The following is a 19854-nucleotide window of genomic DNA, read 5'->3' as shown; positions in this document are numbered from 1 at the left end:
TGAGCCCGTGGCCATTCACACTGCATGGATGGCATTCTCTGAAGCAGCAACCAGGAGAGACCTTGCAGCACTGAGTGCTCGTGGAGCTGACGTGTTGGCTGGGTCAGAGCCAAAATTAATGTTCCTTCCCCATCCTAAATGCAGCTGTTGCTGGGGTGCACCTGTCTGCAGTAAGAAAGGGACATTTGGGAGCTCTGGAAAATCAGCATCACTTCTCATCTGTTAGACTCAAGACTTTAGGGACTTTTATGATTCTTTTCCACCCCAGAAATTCTCTGTTTGAGATCAGTATCATGGGGCATGCAGAGAGCCACAGGTGTGTGACACAGCTCTGTCCCCTTAGCAACAGGGATGGCACATGGGCCCCTTGGCTGGACTTAAAACTGCAGACCCCACCAACCCCACCACTACATCTTCTCTTGCAAATGGGGATCATATGGGGTATGTATAGTATAAACAGAGGGATGTGAGCTAATGCTTTAAAAAAAAAGTCATGAGGCCATCACCCATCATTTGTTATAAACATTTTGGATTGGTAAATGAGTAGAGCAGAAATGAAGGGTGACAATTGGTGAACAGGTTTTGGCAGCGAGACAGCAAATAAATAGGAGGGAATGAGTTATTTCAGGAGAACATTGAGAACATTGGGTGGCTGGGGTTTTTTCCATAGCATATATATTCAAATATGTATATATGTATATTTATAAAACGAACATTAGGTTAGATTTATTAGTCTCCAAATCTGGAATGGTTATATTTTAAAACGTCCTTTGCAATGTGCATTAGGGCATCCAGGAGGAGGAATAAATAATGCTTACCACTGACAGCAAGAAAACAGACCCCTTGAGACCTGACCTCACACTTTCCTGCCTCTGTCTCCCCATCTATAAAATGGGATTGATGCATTTTGCAAATGTTGGGAATTTTTCTTCTAGGGAGGAAGGAAAAAAACCCCAGAAACCAAAAGAAACTGAGGCTCAGATTTGGAGTCTGGAATATACCTACTGAGTTTGAGAGAGGCAGCGTTGTGCTCAGGATTTGTAAATGGGAAGTGTGTCTCTTTCAGGGAGCCTGTTAATTTAGCAGGGCTTTGGTAATTTATTTTGTATTTGATTTGCAGAGGAGATGGCTGTAAAACTACTGAGATTTCAGTGATTTAAACCTTCCAAATTAGGCACAGCAATTTTCTGAACATCTTGTGCAAATAAACAGCACAGCTCTTCCCTCTTCTTGGGTTATTGCCTTGCCTTGGGAATGGCCTTAATGGGAACCTGCTGTCAGCTCTGCCTGTGGGGCTGAAATGGTTTAGTGTCTCAGCTTCAGGATAACATGGAATTCTCCTGAAAAATGCAGCAAAAAATAGAAATACCATACATACATTTTAATGCCTTTGTAATCAGTAAGAGCCGTTATTGTATCTGCCTTTTCTAGATGTCTAAGAGGCTCAGAGACTGTTCCTCAAATATCTGAACTTCCACAGCTCTGGTGGAGTGAGAAGTAAGCCAGGGAACCCAGCCTGGTCTCCAAACTTCTGTCTGTTCTTGAAACAAAGCTTTGTGCAGTGGAGTACAGCCCCACATCTGTGTTTTGCAGTCTCTGTAGCAACAGAGCTAAGAATTGTGCTGTCGTTTTTCTCTCAGTCTTGGGGTGCTTGTGCATTGTCTTTGCAATTCCTACAAAATTCTCCTTAATTTTAATTCGTTTTAGGATTAAAAACCTTTCTGTTCTCAGCATTTAGCTATAACTGCTTTTTAGAAGAGCTTTGAAGATTAAAATTGAAGACAATTATAGCTTTTATAACAGCTGTCATCCAAATCTGTAGCTGTTGTCACGCAGATTTACTTGATAAACTGGAGACCTGTTTCTGCTCCAGAAAAGACAAAACCCCATTGGCTTTAATTGCACATTACACTTTTGTGAGGGGTTAATATTTACAGTCAGAAATGGAGGACCATCCCATCCTACCTCCACACATAGAAGTTACTACAGAAAATGTGAAGCAAACTGGTTTTCAAGTTAGGGATGAAGACAAGAAATAATTGTGGCAAAGGAATTTTCAGTGAGGTAATAGGAAAAGCCTTGGGATGAAGACAAGAAATAATTGTGGCAAAGGAATTTTCAGTGAGGTAATAGGAAAAGCCTTGTAGTGGCCAAGGTTTAGCTTGGCAGAAGTCAGGGTTTCCTGTGGAGGAGGGAGCTTTCTCCATGGTCAGGGCTTCCCCAGGCAGGTGGCTGTACAAGCCAGGAACAGTTTAAGCAGAAGTGACTCTGCCTCCCTGCAGGAGTTTTTGGTGCCACTTCTGGACTTGTGGTCTGTGACTCTCCCTGACCACTGCTTTGTTTCTTTCCCCCCTTCATTTTTCTGCATTTGGTAGAGCAGCAGATCCCACATGCTTAGTTTGGAGCTGCTGTCCCAGATGTCTCACTGAGGTTTCCCATTCCTGTGCCTGGGTTTATTAGCTGAAACGTGGCAGCACAGCTGGTCCCATAACTGTGCTCATTGCTTGTTTTTTTTTTTTCTCACTTTGCAGCTTTTTATGAATATAGTGCATATGGCTTTTCTCTCCAAGGAGCAGCGCTATTTCCAAACTTTCCTCATGTGAACACTGGGTATTTCTAATGACAGGATTTCTTCCTTCTCCCACCAGCCCTGCAGCTGTGGCTTTTCCTGTCTCTGGTGCCTTTTGCTGGCTGAAGATGCACTAGAACTAAGTCCAGTGAATGAGCCTGGATCCTGCATCCTGCAGGATGCACTCACCAATAATGTGGAATCTTTGTGCAACTGGTACTTTATGGTATTGATGCTGGCCCACTTCATGTCTGCAGCTCTTCCTAGGTTATCTGAAAGTAGTCATTTTTTATATTAGAACCAGTGTGTCAAATTGTCCAGGGAAGTCTGCAGACAGCTCTCACCTCCCATGTAGTAACTGTAGTGTTGGCCTCCCCTCACTGCTCAGAAGCAGTGATTTACTGTCAGACCACACCAGGACACAATCACACGATGGAAAGGCTGGAATCAGGAGCTTTCCAGGGTGTGCTGCTGTAATAGGATTTTAAGAATACATCCAATGGGCACCTCAGAAGGAAGCTGCAAAATACATCACAGGAATGAGGAGCCTGTACCCTGTGTCAGCACAGGGTTGGTCCCAGCTAGGGAGGTCTCTCATTCATTGTAACTAGGAGAGGGAAATGTGACTGCTTTTAGCATGGTCACTGCAGCTGTCTGGTTTGATATTTTCCCCCAGCTTTGCTGTTTATCAGGTCTGGTTTGAATCTGTTATAATTTGACCTTGACAAATAAATTTCAGGCATGAAAACTGGGCTGATATTGCAGAGGTGTTTAGGACAGGAAAGCCCGAGAAACACCCCAGTACAGTGGAGCTCTTCTGCCTTCCAGTGGGCTGTTGGCTCATGGGCATTTGGTAGCCTGGTGATTGTGTCTCATTGCTGCCTTCATCCCTGCTGTGACCAAGCTGCTTTGGCAGAGTCACTACAGGTCTCTTGCCTGGGCCTTAGCCTGAACATGTGTTGAAATGTATCTGAAATGTAATTTTTTTTGAAAAAAGGAGAGCTGAGGAGCAATTGCCTTTGCCTACCCAGTGTCACTGTACACTTCCAGCTGGCCTCACAGAGACTGCAGCCCCCAGAGCTGCCCCACTGCTGGGAGTTCTGCTGCCTGCTTGCTTTGTTCTGTCACCTGAGGAGCTTCACTGTCGGCACTGGGTCTGTTTGACTGGGTGTCCTCATATGGGCTTTGATGCTGTTTTCCCAAGGATGTAGAGGTGATGTGGGACAGCAGAGGGACACAGGAGAACAGTGGTTCACTTGCTTTGATGGCAGCAGCCAATACTCTGACATTTGCTGACAGAGGATGCAACCCCAGCAGTGTCAGAGGGACATGCCTGATAAGTAGCACACAAGTGACTGAGTTCTGTGTGGCTGATGCTTGAATGTGTTGTCTTAAAGCTCTGGTGACCTGCCAGCCAGATGAATTTCAGTGTGGCAATGGGACCTGTATCCATGGAGCAAAGCAGTGTGACAAGGTGCACGACTGTCCTGACAACAGTGACGAGGCTGGCTGTGTCCAAGGTGGGTACAGGTGCTCTTTGTACTCCATGGGGTAAAGCTGCCAGGGCTGTGTGGCCTCTGCAAAGAGAAGAGGCCTCTGCTGCTCCTCTGGGCTGTGCCAAGCTGCTTCCTGCACAGTTTTAAGCCATTCTGGCAGTGGGATTGCTTGGGAGAGATGATTGTGCTGACCAGGCAGACTGCATGACTCGAAAAGTTCTTTGCATGATGCTCAAGCTCAATGTTCATTTGCTTAATCCCATCCCATTTCTGCTAATGATGCCCTCCTGAGCTTTATGTCAGCCTGTTTGTTGTCACGAGCCTCATCTAACTTCAGTTGCTTTCCTCTCTTGCCCAACATGACAGAGTCAGCATGTGAAAGTCCCAGCAAGTTTCAGTGTAAGAGTGGAGAGTGCATTGACGGAGGCAAAGTGTGCGATTCACATAAAGACTGCAGGGACTGGTCTGACGAGCCTCTGAAAGAATGTGGTACAGTACTTGCCTTCTACGTGTTGCTCCTGTTGTAACTGCTTCCCCTCTTCTCCATCTGGTGCTCACAGCTTTGAGTGTAACCACATGTAGCTGCTAATGCTATTTCTCACTCTGCTCCTCTTTCCTTGCCTTTATTCTCTCATCACCCTTCATATGAATATAATTAGCTTAGTCTGATCATCTGTAAGATTGAACTGTGCCCTTCTCCACTCAGTTTTTATTCTTGAAGGGATGTATGAACTGAGCACGGGACTAGGGATGAGGAATTCCCCCTCTCCCCAAATACTAGTGTCCTCCACAACACAGACCAGTTTATTTAGCTTCATTGCCTAACTTACCCTTGAGTTCTAAGATGATGATAACACCATAAAAATATAGCACTGGGAACATGCTTTGAAGGTGAAAGCATGTAGAGTGGCAGCAGCCCCTGAGAGAGGACTTCAGCCATTTCTGGGTTGTACACGTTGGCGCTGCTTCCCTCAGCAATGCAGCAGGCTGCTCTCTGCAGTGTCCTGCCAGCTCTGGGCTGTAGGAATGCCAGGAGAGTCAGGGCTGTTTGAGCCAAGGGAACAGAGCCCAAGCCACAGAGCTGTGCCCTTCTCTTGCCTTTCTCACCAGATATTGTGGGCATCAGCCCCGATCTGCAGCACTACTCAAACACATTTCTTGTTTTCCCCAGAGCAGAGATGCCTCCAACAGGCAACTCTTTCCATGGCATCATGGAGCTCAGTGGCTGCCTCTTAAATAACTCCTGTTCAGGAAGAACTCCCCATTTTAGACAAGGAAGAGTGTGTGCATGCCTAGTGAAGATGCTCCTACCTCATGCTTCCAGTGTGCCCTTGCTTTCTTCCACTAATCCACATCTCCCTGTTTCTCTGAGTGGGTGTTGCAGCTGTCTGTGGAGGTCTCCCAACAAAGCTGGCAGCCTGGTTTGTCATAGGAGACTGAGCAGTGGCACAGCTGGGCTGATGCTCAAGCCAGTGGTTGTGGTGCAATGACTGGTGCAGCCCTGGGCTGCAATGAGGAGTTGGGAAGCAGAGAAGAGTCCCCAGGGGAAGACATTTCCTCAAAGGGTGCAGTGCTGTGGGTTGCTGTGACTGTAATGCACACACACAGGTAATCCCCACATGAGACAGAGGTGCAGGACACGCTCCCCAGCTCAGTGTGTCTCTCTGCCTGTGTGAAACTCTGCAGTGCCCTCTGAGAGTCCCCCAGAAAAGCACTGCAGAAGGCAGGACAACACTTGGCTATTTTAGTCAGGCAGGGAATATAGTGCTGAAGTTTGAGTGAAGAGCAGCAGCTGCCACAGTTCTCCTGCCTGGCTCTGCCTGGCTCCTCCTCAGCTGCTCTTGAGAAGTGCAGCAAGTGAACCAGCACTTGATTTACAGCCCCTAAATCCATTCCACAGAGCACCTCTGAAACCATGGGAATCACCTGAGTGAGACTTTACTTGTTAATCAAAGAGCCTTTGCAGTATTTTGCAGAGAGCAGTTGTGCATGCTGATGACCCAATTTTCTACACACCCCTGCAAGTGTAGGCATAGGAGATTTCCATCCATAAATGTCACTGAACAGTGACAACATACAATGGGACTGTGGACACCTTCTCAGAGCCTGGTGAACTTGCTCCATTAATTATATATTCTATCTCTATATGTACCTGCTAGGAAGGTAAAAGCATCCCAGAGCTGAGATGGATTCCTTCTGGCATGGTGTTTTCCCAGTCTTACTGACTTAATTGGGTTGTAGTTGTTTCCATTTTCTTCCAAAAGCAATGGTTTAATGGCTCTGCTGTGCTGCTCACCTGCAGTGTGCAAGGAAGCAAGAAGTAAAAGATAAATGAAAAATTTGCCTTTAAATTGCATTATAGACTGGAGCAAATCAGTTTTCCTTGTTCTGTTGAGTCCACTATCCCTGAAATCCCACAGCTCCTGTTCAGCAGTCTTCCTTAAAGAGAGAACTTTTCTTTTCACCTTTTGTAGGTCAGTTACAAGAAATGTTTTCTCTGACAGGAAACCAGCTTTTCCCAGCCTCTCATTCAGTTCTACTCTCAAGGATCCATTTATTCTGTTTTTGATTTCAGCACTTGCAAGCAGGATCAGAGAGGTGGCCTTGGATTAGAAAAGGCCCCAGGAGAGTTTGGGGGCTGTTGCTTCATAAATTGCACACTGGGGGCTGCCAGCAAACACTGTTGTGGGGGACATGTTTGTGGGAGGACTGTATCTCTGCTAATGGAGTATCTCTGACAGACTGCACTTCAGTGTTTTCTGGAATTTTTCACATAGATCGTTCCTTGGAGCTAGATGGGAAAATAGTACAGTATTTCAAAATAACTGGCCCCTGGGAGATGAGAGTCCCCCAGCATGAATTATTAAAGCTCAGAGAGACTGTTCAGAAAAGTCAACATGAACCAGCGCATGGGGAAGGAGGAGTATGCTGGAGAGAGCCCTTCGGTCCCTTGGAAGTTTCTCACATGTGGCAGAACAGCTCAAAGCAGCAGCTCTGATGGGATGAGAGACTCACATACGCTGTATCCCCAGGGCTCCCCATTCATTCAGCCACTAGCTCTGAGTCCAAATGATCCCTCAGCGTTGCTTTGGAATAATAAAGAGCAAGAAAGTGATACAGTGGAGGCTTCCTGTCTCTGAAGGCACTTGTGCTCTATAGGGCCAGTACCAAAACTGATAGAAATGGGAAAATTTCTGAGGAAATCTCTTAATTTTATTCAGTCTCACAACTAAAGGCCCCCATTTGTTATAGGTGATCTGTGTATCCCCTGCAGGTGTCAATGAATGCTCGATGAACAACGGTGGCTGCTCACACATATGCAAAGATTTGAAGATTGGTTACGAGTGTGAATGCCCGCCTGGATACAAGCTTCTGGATAAAAAAACGTGTGGAGGTAATTGACATGCAAACAGCAGTCCCTTGTGTTTCACCATAGAGAGACGTGATTATATTCACTTGAGCATTGCTCCATCACAGATGGTTTGATTTCAAGTTATTGATGGGTTTCAAACACTCCTTTCAGACATAGATGAATGTGAGAATCCAGACGCTTGTAGCCAGATCTGCATTAATTACAAGGGGGACTACAAATGTGAGTGCTACGAAGGATACGAGATGGACACCCTGTCCAAGAACTGCAAAGCTGTAGGTAAGACAATGCCACAGGCACTGAAACTGCTTGCTCAACAGCGCAACTCCGCTAAGAAAACACGCTCGCGAGGCTGAGGCAGGGGAACGGAAACAAAAGGAAACACGCAAAGCAAGCAAAGACATTTCACTGCGAGCAGCACAGAGCTGCTGCAGCAACAGCAGATGCGTCTCTAGGCAAGAACTACTGATCATGCAGCTCAGAATATTTTAACAGTGTACAGAGCAAGATTGCAGTCACTACTTGGCTGTTTGAAGCTGAAACAAGAAAAGAAAGTCTCTTGACAGGTGTTATTGAAAACAGTGCAGCAAAAACATTTAGTGGTACTAGTATTGAAAGAAAGAAAACATCCTGATTAAAACAGGGCAGCTGAGCCACTCCTCCACCCTCCCAGCTGTAAGTCACTAAAATCTGGCCCAGGATTTTTTGCTGAAATTAACTGAAGATGAGGCCATTCCCCAGAGATTTGCTTGCGGCTTAGCAGAACAGGCCAGTGCCAGAATGTGTCCAGGGGTCACAGGGGTGCCTGCATGTGACAGCCCTGCCTCTGGAGCAAGTTTCCACTTGGTTCCAGTGTGGTGTAAAGCTTCTGTACAAACACAGCTATCAGTGACTGATAGTTCCACTGTTGCTTGAGAAATGAAAGCTGAACCCAGCCCTTGGGACAGCTGCTGAAGTGACAAATGTGCTGATTTTCTGTGGTAGGCAAGAGCCCGTACCTGATCTTCACCAATCGCCACGAGGTCCGTAAAATAGACCTGGTGAAAAGAGACTATTCCCGTATCATTCCCATGCTGAAGAACGTGGTGGCACTGGATGTGGAGGTGTCAACAAACAGAATATATTGGTGTGACTTGTTCTACCGAAAAATCTACAGGTAAGAGAGGAAGTGTGTGTTGGTCCCTTCCCAAAGCTGCATTCCATCTGTATCCCCTTAAGCAGTCCAGAGAACAGTGCAGGGTACAGAGCACCTGAGGGCTTTTCTGCCCTCACAGGATTTCATGTTGTGGCCCAGACTTGGTAATCTTTTTTGGGAATTGATAAAGACATCAGAAGCTTGTGCAGTTCTCTCTTTGATAATACTGGGTGACTTTTCATCAATACCAGATCCTGCTGCACTTGTGCAGTTAAATGTAGGCTCTTGTTTCCTGAACTATGGATGCTGCAAAGCAGGGCCAAGGCTGCTGCCACGCTCTAAGTGTTTTATGGGAGGCCACAAAGCAGATAAATGGTGGGAGCAAGGAGGCAGCAGCACAGACACAAGCTGCTGCCCACTGTAGTCTCTGGTAGACTGGATTTAAATTCACAGCACCTGACCACAGTCCATGTTCTGTAACTCTCATTCTCACTCCTTCAGCTGCTTTTATGGCATCCATCACAGTTATTATGTGCTGGGTCTTGTGAGTGTGCTTAGCCAAAAAAGCATTTAATTTATGTGCTGAAAATCCCCCTTGTATATTCTGATCTGCTATTGCTACATTGATACAGCTATTGCAGCTTCTGCAGTGGTTTGCTCTGGGTTTCAGCTAATGATCAGGCACAGGCTGACTGGTGGCAGCACATGGGAGCCAGGCCAGGGTTTCTACAGGCTGTGGTAGTTCCCGTGCCCTGCAGGGATATCTGCCCAGGCTGTGCTGGGTATTGACCAGCAGTAGCTGGGCAGATATCCTGAGGGGCCTATGGGGCTCTGAAAGTGGGGGGATGGTTCAGAAGAAAGCTGTCAGCACTCACTAGACCTGTCTGTGCAAGGGCTGAGTTCGTACAGAGAATTATCCAAGACACTGCTCCTGCAATTCTCCAACAGCAAATATGTTTGGAGTCCATGGGAACAAGCAGTCTGTGGTTGAGAGGCTATTGCAAGGTGAAAACTGATGCAGGAGGTAATCGCTGGCATGAGATCCCATCTTTCATAATGGTCACCTCACTTGCCTTTCCAGATCCCGTCCTGCTGATGTCTCCTTTGGGATATATAAATACTATACAGTACTTTTACAGTATTTACTTAGTGGGAGAATTGAAATGTCACTTGTACTCGAGCCCTTCCATTGTGGAAGCTGCAGGAGCCCCTTGGTTTTCCCTCCTGTGCAGGCATAGGCAGGAAGCAGGGAGCACAACTGTCCTGCTGGAATACTGGAATCTTGGGAGCACTGCCAGATGCCCATAGAGCCCTGAGGTACCATTCCTGTGGTGCTGGGTCAGAGACAAACCAAACCATTCTTGTAGGGAAGATGCAGCAGTGTGCTGGTCATCCAGGCTGCCTGTGCATGGCCATTCCAGCCCTGACTGCAGACTGAAAAACTGTCAGGAGTTCCTGGGTTTAGACATTTCGGTTCCAAGGCTCTAATCCGACACTGGAGAGCTCAGCTCCCATACAATTCACCTTCTTATTCCATGAGCAAAGGCAGGATGGGCAGTGAAGAGAGGATGTGAAGCATCTTACGATTTCAAATGTTTGGGGTAAGAGACAGAAACTTCCTGCTGTTTTATAACTGTTTTAAGCTGTACTGAGTTATTCTGAGAGCCAGACAAAGTTTCTACAAACACTAATGCAAACTCAGAATAACTAAATTCAGCTCACTCAGCAGAATTGATATTGAGAGCAGAATCAGCCTGTGTGGTTGTAGGAGCAACATTGCAGTTATTTATGAAACATCCATGTGGAGTCTCCTGCTTTCGTTATCGTTTTGAAAGATTTTGAGGCTTCCACTAATATTTAGTGAACATTTTATTTGTATCTAGTGAAATAACTTGCCAAATTAATGCAGCTTCATGAATTTCTTTGATGAATCACAATTAGCTACACAGCTCCTAATTCTGTGGTACATATAAGCACATTTATTGCATGCTCAGTTCAACTCTGTTCAGCAGAGCCCTGGAGATTATATTTTTAATGTTCATAAATCCCACAAATCAATGCTGTTGAAGTTAACATGCCTGAAGTCAAATGTTTTCCTGAATTGTTCAGTTACAGTAGGAAGAAGGTAGAAGGATGAAATTAACAATTCCCTACGGTGGAAATGCTGCCATATGGGAAAGGGGAAATAGGAGGCTGTAGGAGAAAGAAGGTTGCAGGAGCACCATAATGTTACCATAAGGTAAATAGGAGGCTGTAGGAGAAAGCAGAAGGTTGCAGGAGCACCGTAAGTTTCCCGTGTCAGGCACACTGCCCTGGGGGCCCAGCTGTGGGAGCCCTGTGGGAGCTCTGTGACCTCCTGTCCCTGCAGCGCCTACATCGACAAAGCGAGTGACACGGCCGAGCAGGTGATCCTGATCGACAGCCAGCTCAACTCCCCCGAGGGACTGGCCATTGACTGGGTCCATAAGAACATCTACTGGACAGACTCTGGAAACAAAACCATCTCAGTGGCCACTGCAGATGGAAGAAGAAGGAGGACACTTTTCAACAGTGACCTCAGTGAGCCCAGAGCCATCGCTGTGGATCCCACACAGAGGTAGGTGTGAACACCACAAACACCCTTCGCCAACAGAGACATTCCAGTTGTCTTTCTGCCCTTCTGACAAACTTGGGGGTAGTTTTCATCTCACCAGGATTTCAGATGCCCTTTAAGATATACCCTGCAATGGGACTGTGGAGATGCTTTAACTAACCCTTGGCATGGTCCCTCCTGTTAAAGACAGTTCAGAGCCAGTTCATGTGTTCAGTGGGCCTGAGCTGGTCTTGGCACAGGCTGTGCTGGGAAATGCAGCCTGACCTGTGTTTGGGCTGTTTGGATGAGTGAATGCCAGGTACCTAACAGGCACAGCAGGAGAGTGTCCAGGGGTTAGTTACTGGGGTGAGATGCTGCATTCTGGTGCAAGTTTTGTGCAGATTCCCCTGTGGGAGAACTGCATATGGTTCCACCAGCAGAATTAAGTGCTGTAATAAGGAGAGAACCTTAGGGCACCTCCTACTGCAGTCAGAAGTGCAGGTTTCTTAACTGGAGTCCAGGTTATTGCTTTCTTACCTCTGCCTCTCAGGTTCATGTATTGGTCTGACTGGGGAGACAAAGCCAAGATTGAGAAGGCCGGTCTGAACGGTGTGGGGCGGCAGGTGCTGGTCACCGACAACATCGAGTGGCCAAACGGCATCACGCTTGGTAAGTGCCCAGGGCAGAGCTACTGCCAGTACTGCTTACTTCTAACCAGAAGGAAATCTGGTTTTATTGTTGAGCAGGAAAACAAAATTATAACTGCTCAAAGGCACCTGTACACACAAATCCTAAACTGGTCTGTCACTACTGCTCACGAACATGAGTTCCCTTATTGCAGCAGCACAAATAGGAAGTCTTGCTGCAGTCAGAATCTCATACTGCAGGAGCCTTAAGTTGCTTGTCATTGTGCCTTAAGGCAAGAGGAAATTTTGGGGGAGGATGCAGAGCTGTGACAACCCTCTAGAAGACTGAAAAGCTTTTGAATCCTTGGTGTTAAATGTCTCTGTACCTGGGCCTGTCTCATTACAGGAGCAGTGTCAGGATCCCACACTGAACTGATGAATGATGTACAGTGTGTCAGGGAAAGGAACAGGGCCTGCAGAATCCATTCCCTGTCACCATTCCTTGCCTGCCCAGCTGCTCAGGGCAAATGGAACCCTTCAGAGGGCTGTGGTGGTTCTCAGTGCCACACCAAGCAGCAGAGTGGGAAGGAGGTTTCATGGAACTCCTGCTCTGGAGTTGGAGCTGTGTGTGTTTAACACCATGTAGATGTGAGGTTCTCTGCTTGGCTCTGAAAATGGTGGCTGTAGCAAGGATGGAGGAGGAAATGCTGCTGCCATTACATACTGCTGAAGTGCTACTGCTCTGAACAAATAATGTTATCATTTAGTAATTAAGAAATTAATTAATGACTTATTTCATTATATAACTTGTTTTATTGGCTCTCATCCACTTCACTTGCATTCTGTTCAGTGAATCCCATCCAAAATGAGTGAATTTGCTCTAGAAAGATAAATGCAGTGCTTAGCATTCCAAATAACACTGGATCCTTTCCTCCCACTTTTACCTGCACCCTCCCCAAACCTGGCTGGTTGTGGTAGGACTGTCCCCACCAGCAGATTCCCCCAGCCTGCAGCATAAGAAGGATTTTTGGGCCCAAGATTCTTCTTCACTGAAAATGTGTGAATCTCACAGCTCCTTCCAGTAGTTGTTCTCCAGCAAGAGGCCAAGGCCCAAACAACCTTGGGACGGATGAAGCTTCTCGCTCGGGCACTGGTGGAGAGAATCTGGGAAGCCCAAACTGCTGCTCCCCTGCTGCTCCTGGTAACAACAGAACCTCATTGTACAAGACAGTCAGTCAGGCATTCCCAACACACACACAGCAGAATGTTCCTCCTTTTTAATCTTATTTACAGGGTCTTATCCCAGCATATCTGGGCACTGATTCAAAATCAGAACTACTGTTAAAAAAAAAAGAGGCCAAATAATAGAGAGATTAGTCATGCTGCCAGCAGGAAAAACATGCTGGGCAAGAGCAAAATAGTTGCAAGAGTTGTGTCTAATTTTGCTTTATTGTGGTTTACTTTGCAGATTTGCTGAATCAGCGTCTCTACTGGGTAGACTCCAAATTGCATTCACTGTCCTGCATTGATTTCAATGGCAGCAACAGAAAAGTTCTGATCTCCTCTGTGGATGATCTGAGCCATCCTTTTGGCTTGGCAGTGTTTGAGGTAAGAGTGGAAAACGGATGCAGAGCAGACTTGAGCCTGTAAGAGGTCTCAGAGCTCTTCTTGATTAAAGGCTCTGCCTTTTGCACAGCACAGAGCTCAGTGAGGGCAGTCACTGCTACAGAAACCGATTAACCTTGTGTGGGTTCAGCAGGGAAATTGGTTTTTAAAGCTCTTCATCAAGAGCAAAGTGTTACCTGGTGTTTCTACCTAATGCAGCACCAGTGCATTAAATGATCAGGGGAACAAAGGCTTCAACTTTTGGCACTCACTGTAGTAAGCTGTAGCAGAGAAAGGTCCAGTTGGCTTCTGGCTCAGGAAAACCCTCATCCTTAAATCCCTTATTCCTCCTATGTGAAATGTGTGATATCTGAGCATCTAATTTTTGGCATAGATTTCTCCAGGTTATTGTTGCTCTTTAGTGCTATCCCCATCAGCAGCATCAGGAAGGATCTCTAAGGTTATTTCACCTCTCTCCATCCTTCCCGGTATTAAAGGCTGGGTGGAATAACAGACAACCCTTTTGCTTTTGCTAAGCACTTTTTTGCTAAGCACTTCTTGTCCAGTAGTGTGGCTTTCCTTACAGAAATACACATGGGTTTAGGAGGCAGCAGCACACACAGATGACCAAGCACTTAAACAGTTGGTAACTGTGATTCCTGGGTACCTCTTCCACCATTAGTTCTGTATCTTCAGTCATACTATGACATGCAAAAGATATTAATATAAAAGAGAAATAGGTTCTCAGCTTCCAGGTGTGCTCCAGGCACTGGCCTCTTCACAGAGCCCTGTTTAATGCAGATATTATCTTGGGAAAGGAGGAAAAAATCAGCAAGGAAACAAATGTTTCTAGTACAGAGTGTGGCCCTTTGCTCAAGATCTACTCCAGCTTAAGCAGCTCAGAAACAACACAGATGCAACTTGTCTGTACCTTACCAAATGAGGTGCTCCCTCATCTCCCTCTCAGAGCTACTCAAAATTACACAGCACTCTGTAAACTTGTAGGAATGCTGAGCTTTTGAACATTGTTCAAAATAGAAAAAAGCTGCAGACAGAAGTAGCGTGAACAAAAGGTGCCCCAAGGTAGGAGCATGGTGCACTGACTTTGTGACTACTGGAGTTTAATCCAATTCAAGTAGGATTTGAGCAGGCCAGGTCAGGAATCTGTGCATTCCCTGCAGGACAGAGTGTTCTGGACTGACCTGGAGAACGAAGCGATCTTCAGTGCAAACAGGCTCAATGGCTTGGACATCTCCATCCTGGCAGAGAATCTCAATAACCCTCATGACATCGTGGTGTTTCATGAATTAAAGCAGCCCAAAGGTAAGAGGTGTCCTCAGGGTGTCATGGCCCTGAATCAGGTTTGTTTGAGCTGGCAAATGAAATGCTCCCTGATAGTTCTTGATGAGAGAGAATGCACAGGTAATAATGGGAAATCAATGCCTAATGTTTGAAGTTCCTGCATAATTAATTCAGCAGCAGCATTTATTGAAGAATCTGCAATTTGCTAATAGCTGTTTAATTAGCATCTTTGATAACAGTGAGTTACTCTTGTCACTGTGATGCTTCCCATTCATTATGTATTTGGGAAGTTTTTATTGTACTTTGTAAGGTTCCACTCCACTGTACAAACTGGAAAGATGCTTGAGCAGCCTGATAAATTGAGGTAGGGAGTGGTAGAAGGTCTTTTCAGAGGATCTGATATTTCTTTGCCAAGGGAAAGAAATAATTAATTAGAAAAATAACTTGTGTTTTCTTCCATCCTTGAACAGCTCCAGATTCCTGTGAGCTCAGCCCCCAGCCAAACGGAGGCTGTGACTACTTGTGTCTTCCTGCACCTCAGATCTCTCCCCACTCCCCCAAGTACACATGTGCTTGTCCTGACAATATGTGGCTGGGTCCTGACATGAAAAAATGCTACAAAGGTAAATACAATCACATCTCCATTTCACTGTCCCAACAAAATCATACTTAGAGTGAATATGTTTCCTGATGCTGAAAACACAAACACCAACTTCTGTATTCCACTCCTTGCTGCCCTCTGAGCCCAGCAGCACTGTGGTGTCCTTTGTTGAAAGCTTGCTTATTTTGGAAAGCTTAACCAGAAAAAGATACAGCAGAAGGAGGGGAAAATAGGGCTAGGGACCAGCACTAAAAGTGTGAATAGTCAATAAACCATTAAAATTGATTACTGATCTATTGATATATTGATTATTTAATCCGTATATGTAATATATGCTTATATGTGTGTGTATATATATGTGCAATTTATTTACATATATTTAGATATTTATATATCTATCTATAGACAGATATCAGGTCTGGAGAGGCCACAGTTGTTGTTGATAATATCCTGAAGAGATGAGTGGCTTCATTGTAGTTTTTCCTAGCATGCAATGAGTTCCTGGTTAAAATTCAGAATCTTAGGAGGTTCTCAAAAACTCCCAAGTTTGTGAACTTCTTAGCTGCCTTTAATATAGAGTGCTTTTGTAATTAGTATTAATTAATCAAGCTTGACTTCAGGAAATAATTTCTGTAGCTTTAGGCATAGAACTGTCGATAGTTTGACTGCCTGGGAAATATAATTGGAATTTGGTTTCTGCTTCTCTTCATTAAACATAAAAGTCCTTCCTAGTTTTTTCTCACCATTTGTGATTTGCTTGGTGTACTTGCTTTACCCAAATTTCATTATTGCTTTTGGTTTCCAGATCTTCCAACCACTGCAACTCCTGTAGTGGTTTCCACAACCACAGCGTCCCGTGCTGATGGCACCACGACCATCGCCGCTGTACCTGGCAGTGCCAATGACACCACCAAAGTCGTCCCCAAAGCTGTACCAGAAGCTACAATCACCACCCCAAGTCTTCATTTACCTTCCACCACATCCATCCTGATAGATTCTGAGATGACCACTGGAAACAGCAATTTATCACAGCACTGTAAGAGAATGACATTCCTTTTCTTCTTCTGTATCACTTCTCATGCACTGGTGGGAGACCTGACCTAATGTCTGAGTTCCAGAGGGGTCAGGTGCAGGCACACCCTGGTGCACAGCAGGAGACATCAGCTTCTCTCTGCAGGCCCCTGGGGTAGGATGGCTGCTGTCATTCCATCACTTGGCATGTCAAGGAACTTTTATCAGCTTTTATCAAGGCACATGAACAGCCCTGAGAGTTCACATCAGCCCTTGCCTTGTGCCCAGTACTGGCTCATCCCAGCTTCAATGCTGCTGACAGCAGAATGGATGATTCTGCAGCTGCTTCACCTATTTTAATTGTTTACTTATTAATGTGATCCAGCACAAGTTCTGGGTGAAAAATTGCCCCTGTGCATCTTTAGTGCTGCTGGACATGTGGAATCACTACAGCCCAAGACAAGCTGTTTCTGGTTTGTGTGGCCGTGCTTGGCGTGTTAATGCGGCCTCATCATGACACAGGTTTGCAGTTTTGCATTATTTATCAGAAGAGCAGCCCAGTGGAGAGCACTGATGGGCTCTCCTCAATGAACACCAGCTCCATCTCAGAGCTAACAGGCAATTCCTCCAGGTCCTGCTGCCAAAGCAAAGCACAAAGGTTGAACTGCTGTTCAAAAAAAAATCTAGTCCAGAGAGAAGATTTTGCTCTACAAGACCTCAAACAGACATTTATGTTTAAAAACAGTAAAATGCTGCTTTCCCCTGTTTAGGGCAAATTTTTTCCTGGTTTAGGGCAAATCTGGGAGAAAACCTCCGAATGGAATTGTTCTAGAATGCAAATTTAAGCGGCCCCTCCCCCAAATGGTTCCCAGAAAGATTTCCTTGCAAAAAAGTGGAAAAAACTGCTCATTTAACAAGCAAAGTATCTACAAACATAAAAAAATAATATTATTAAACAGTAAAACCTCTCGCTGTTGGAAGAGATGGCAAATTCAGGAAGTCCTTGCCGTGGGCCGCAGCTCAGTCTCTTCTCGGTCCCTCCGGCGCTGGGAAGTGCCGAGGCCCAGCCCCGCTGAGCCACAGGTGGGAGCTGCCAGGCTTTGTCTGGCTTTGCAGTCCAGAGCAGGCTTGGAAAGATCGGAGGAAAAAGGAAAACAGCGTCCGGGGAATTCCTCAGCCAGCTAAAGCATAACTAAACGCTGTGTCCGTGCTGCAGACAGCACAGGCCGGAGCGGGGCGGGCTGAGGCTGCTCCTCAAAACAAACCGCGGCTCCTTCTGTCCCTCCCCTCGCTCCGGAGCCGCTTTGGGAGGGGCAGAATTCAACACCCAGCAGAAACAGAACGGACAATTGGGGATACGAGCAGCAGAAAGGCAGCCCAGGAAAGCACAAATGTTTCACTGTTTCCATGACGTGGGGAAAGCAGCAGTGCACCTGTCTGTAGAACCGTGCTGTGCAGAAAGCTCAGTCCAAAGGCTAAAATGCATTCAGTTCCCTTTGTGCAAGTTTCTTTCAAGTGCAGTAATTACCTTTTTATTATGTCATGGAAGCAAGGTGCTTTTATTGTCCACTTTGGAGAGAGTCTGGCTCGTTATTAAGTAAATAATTACGTAATGGAACAGCCTGCCACAGGGGAGTATTTAAAAGTTGGATGAATTGGTGTATCAAAAGAAAAAGAACAGTTAGTTCCTCCTCTTGCAACTCCTGATATTTTAGAAAAAGTAAATTTTCTCTACTGATATGCTATATGAGAGCTCCGAGCAAACATTTTAAAGTTTAAAACTTGAAAGGTTATATTGAATTTTTTTAATTATATTTTCCCATAATTGCTTTTTTCTCTTATAAGTACGCTATTGACTTTTGGGACCATCCTCGCATGGGCAGGCTGCAGCAATGAGGGATAGATGTGTTCACGAACTCCTTAGCTGTAAATAATAAAAAGGGAAAAATTAAACAGAGAAACTGTTCAGATGGCTTTGAACTACACTCTTTTTCTGACAGCTCAGTAAGTCATTAATTGTGTCAGCACTAGAAAGTGTTCTGCTGTGGGTTTTTAGGAGTGCTATTCACCATCCCCTGATCCCTGCATTCCATTTCCATTAAATGTCAGGTTTTTAAAACTGGCCTCCTTTTTTGTGCCGGAAAACACCCATTTCTGGTCAGAGTTTCTCTGACAGCGCTGCAGGGAGCGTGTCCCTTCAGTGGCCTCCAGCTGTCGCTGTCCCCGGCTGCTGCAGGGACCTCGCTCCTCAGGAGCAGCAGCTCAGCTCAGCCCACATCTGTGGGCACTGCTCTGTATGGCCAGAGTAATTTTTGTATGAAACTTTTTGTAAATTCTTTAATTGCAAAAGCTTTCTGATGGGCAGAGCAGCACGGGTACTAAAAGAAAACATCCTTTAAAAGCAGCAAACGAGTTAAATGATCAGAACACTTCTGTAATTACAGATGCAAATGATGATGAAGGCTTCGGTTCAACTGTGACAGCAGCTGTGATTGGAATTGTCATTCCTGTGGGTAAGGAGATGGGATTTAACCTTTGAAGGAGGTCACACCAAAATGCAATACCAAAATAGTGTATTTACCACAGTAAATACATTAGTATTGTATTTTAAACCCCCAGTTTTCAGGGGTGGGGTGGGAAAGAGTGCAGGAACTGTTGGGGAAAAGGAGCCCAGCGTTGAGAAAATGTTATGAGGATGGCTGCAAACATGGGAAGGTCCCAGCAGATCCACGCCTGCCTAACAGCCCATTCTCTCCCCTCTCCTCAGTGGTCATTGGCTTGCTGTGCATGGGGGGATACCTCATCTGGAGAAACTGGAAACGGAAGAATACTAAAAGCATGAATTTTGATAATCCAGTTTATAGGAAGACAACAGAAGAGGAAGATGAAGATGAAATCCACATTGGGCGAACTGCCCAAATTGGACACGTGTACCCAGCAGTAAGTACCTGAGGAGATGGCTGATGGAGAGGATTAATTCTGTTGAAAGCTCCAGTACAGAATCTGGATTAATGTTGCTTATTTGCCACATAATGACAAAAAACAGAACTTTTTTATTATCATTGATTTGGCAGAAGCCTAAACTTGTGGCAGCCCATGCAGTTGTCTTAGAATTTAGTGCTCTGGATCAGATACTCTGTTCAAATGAAGAATAATTGTCCTAATCGAGCTACCAATCTGATAAATGTAAAGCTGCCCCAAGAGTTCCCCCAGGATGGGACAGGAGATTACTCATCCTCTCCTGGATTCCATTATATCTGTGCTTAGGCTGCTACCAAGTGTCCAAACTACCGTAGGGATAAATTTGAGTTTCTCTACAAACCAGGGAGAATATTTTCTCGACAGTAACAGTATAAAGAAAAGTCACATTCCTCACAAGGAGAACTGAATGAGGTTCTGTTAGAAGTTAAGGAAAAGGATCCTCCATCAGAGCAGCATCCCTGGGGAGGGGAGCACTGGCAATTTTCTTCTGAAAATTGTATTTTCAGAAGAGAGCAGGAGGATCCAGAGTAATGAGTGAAGGCAGTACAGCCCCTGTAGGCAGGCAGGTGGGTGGATAATGTCCTC

General features: G+C 45.5%; 1 protein-coding gene across 2 annotated transcripts in view; it reads left to right on the top strand.

Annotated features, from left to right (window-relative positions):
• The window catches only part of LRP8 (LDL receptor related protein 8), a 171988-nt gene that overhangs the window by 149663 nt on the left and 2471 nt on the right, over nt 1-19854 (top strand). Inside the window, exons 6-18 of one of the 2 annotated variants that reach the window (XM_086842161.1) lie at nt 3967-4089; nt 4432-4554; nt 7340-7459; nt 7589-7714; nt 8420-8591; nt 10939-11166; nt 11693-11811; nt 13237-13376; nt 14555-14696; nt 15146-15298; nt 16082-16312; nt 18732-18800; nt 19055-19227. In XM_086842161.1, the coding sequence (XP_086698287.1) occupies nt 3967-4089; nt 4432-4554; nt 7340-7459; nt 7589-7714; nt 8420-8591; nt 10939-11166; nt 11693-11811; nt 13237-13376; nt 14555-14696; nt 15146-15298; nt 16082-16312; nt 18732-18800; nt 19055-19227 (1919 nt within the window). The remainder of the gene's footprint in view (nt 1-3966; nt 4090-4431; nt 4555-7339; nt 7460-7588; nt 7715-8419; nt 8592-10938; nt 11167-11692; nt 11812-13236; nt 13377-14554; nt 14697-15145; nt 15299-16081; nt 16313-18731; nt 18801-19054; nt 19228-19854) is intronic. The other variant, XM_086842162.1, reaches the window with a different exon arrangement.

This window comes from Cyanistes caeruleus, chromosome 9 (genome assembly GCF_971803275.1).
Source record: "Cyanistes caeruleus chromosome 9, bCyaCae1.hap1.1, whole genome shotgun sequence".
Lineage (NCBI taxonomy): Eukaryota > Metazoa > Chordata > Aves > Passeriformes > Paridae > Cyanistes > Cyanistes caeruleus.
This window is presented reverse-complemented; position numbering and strand designations above follow the sequence as displayed.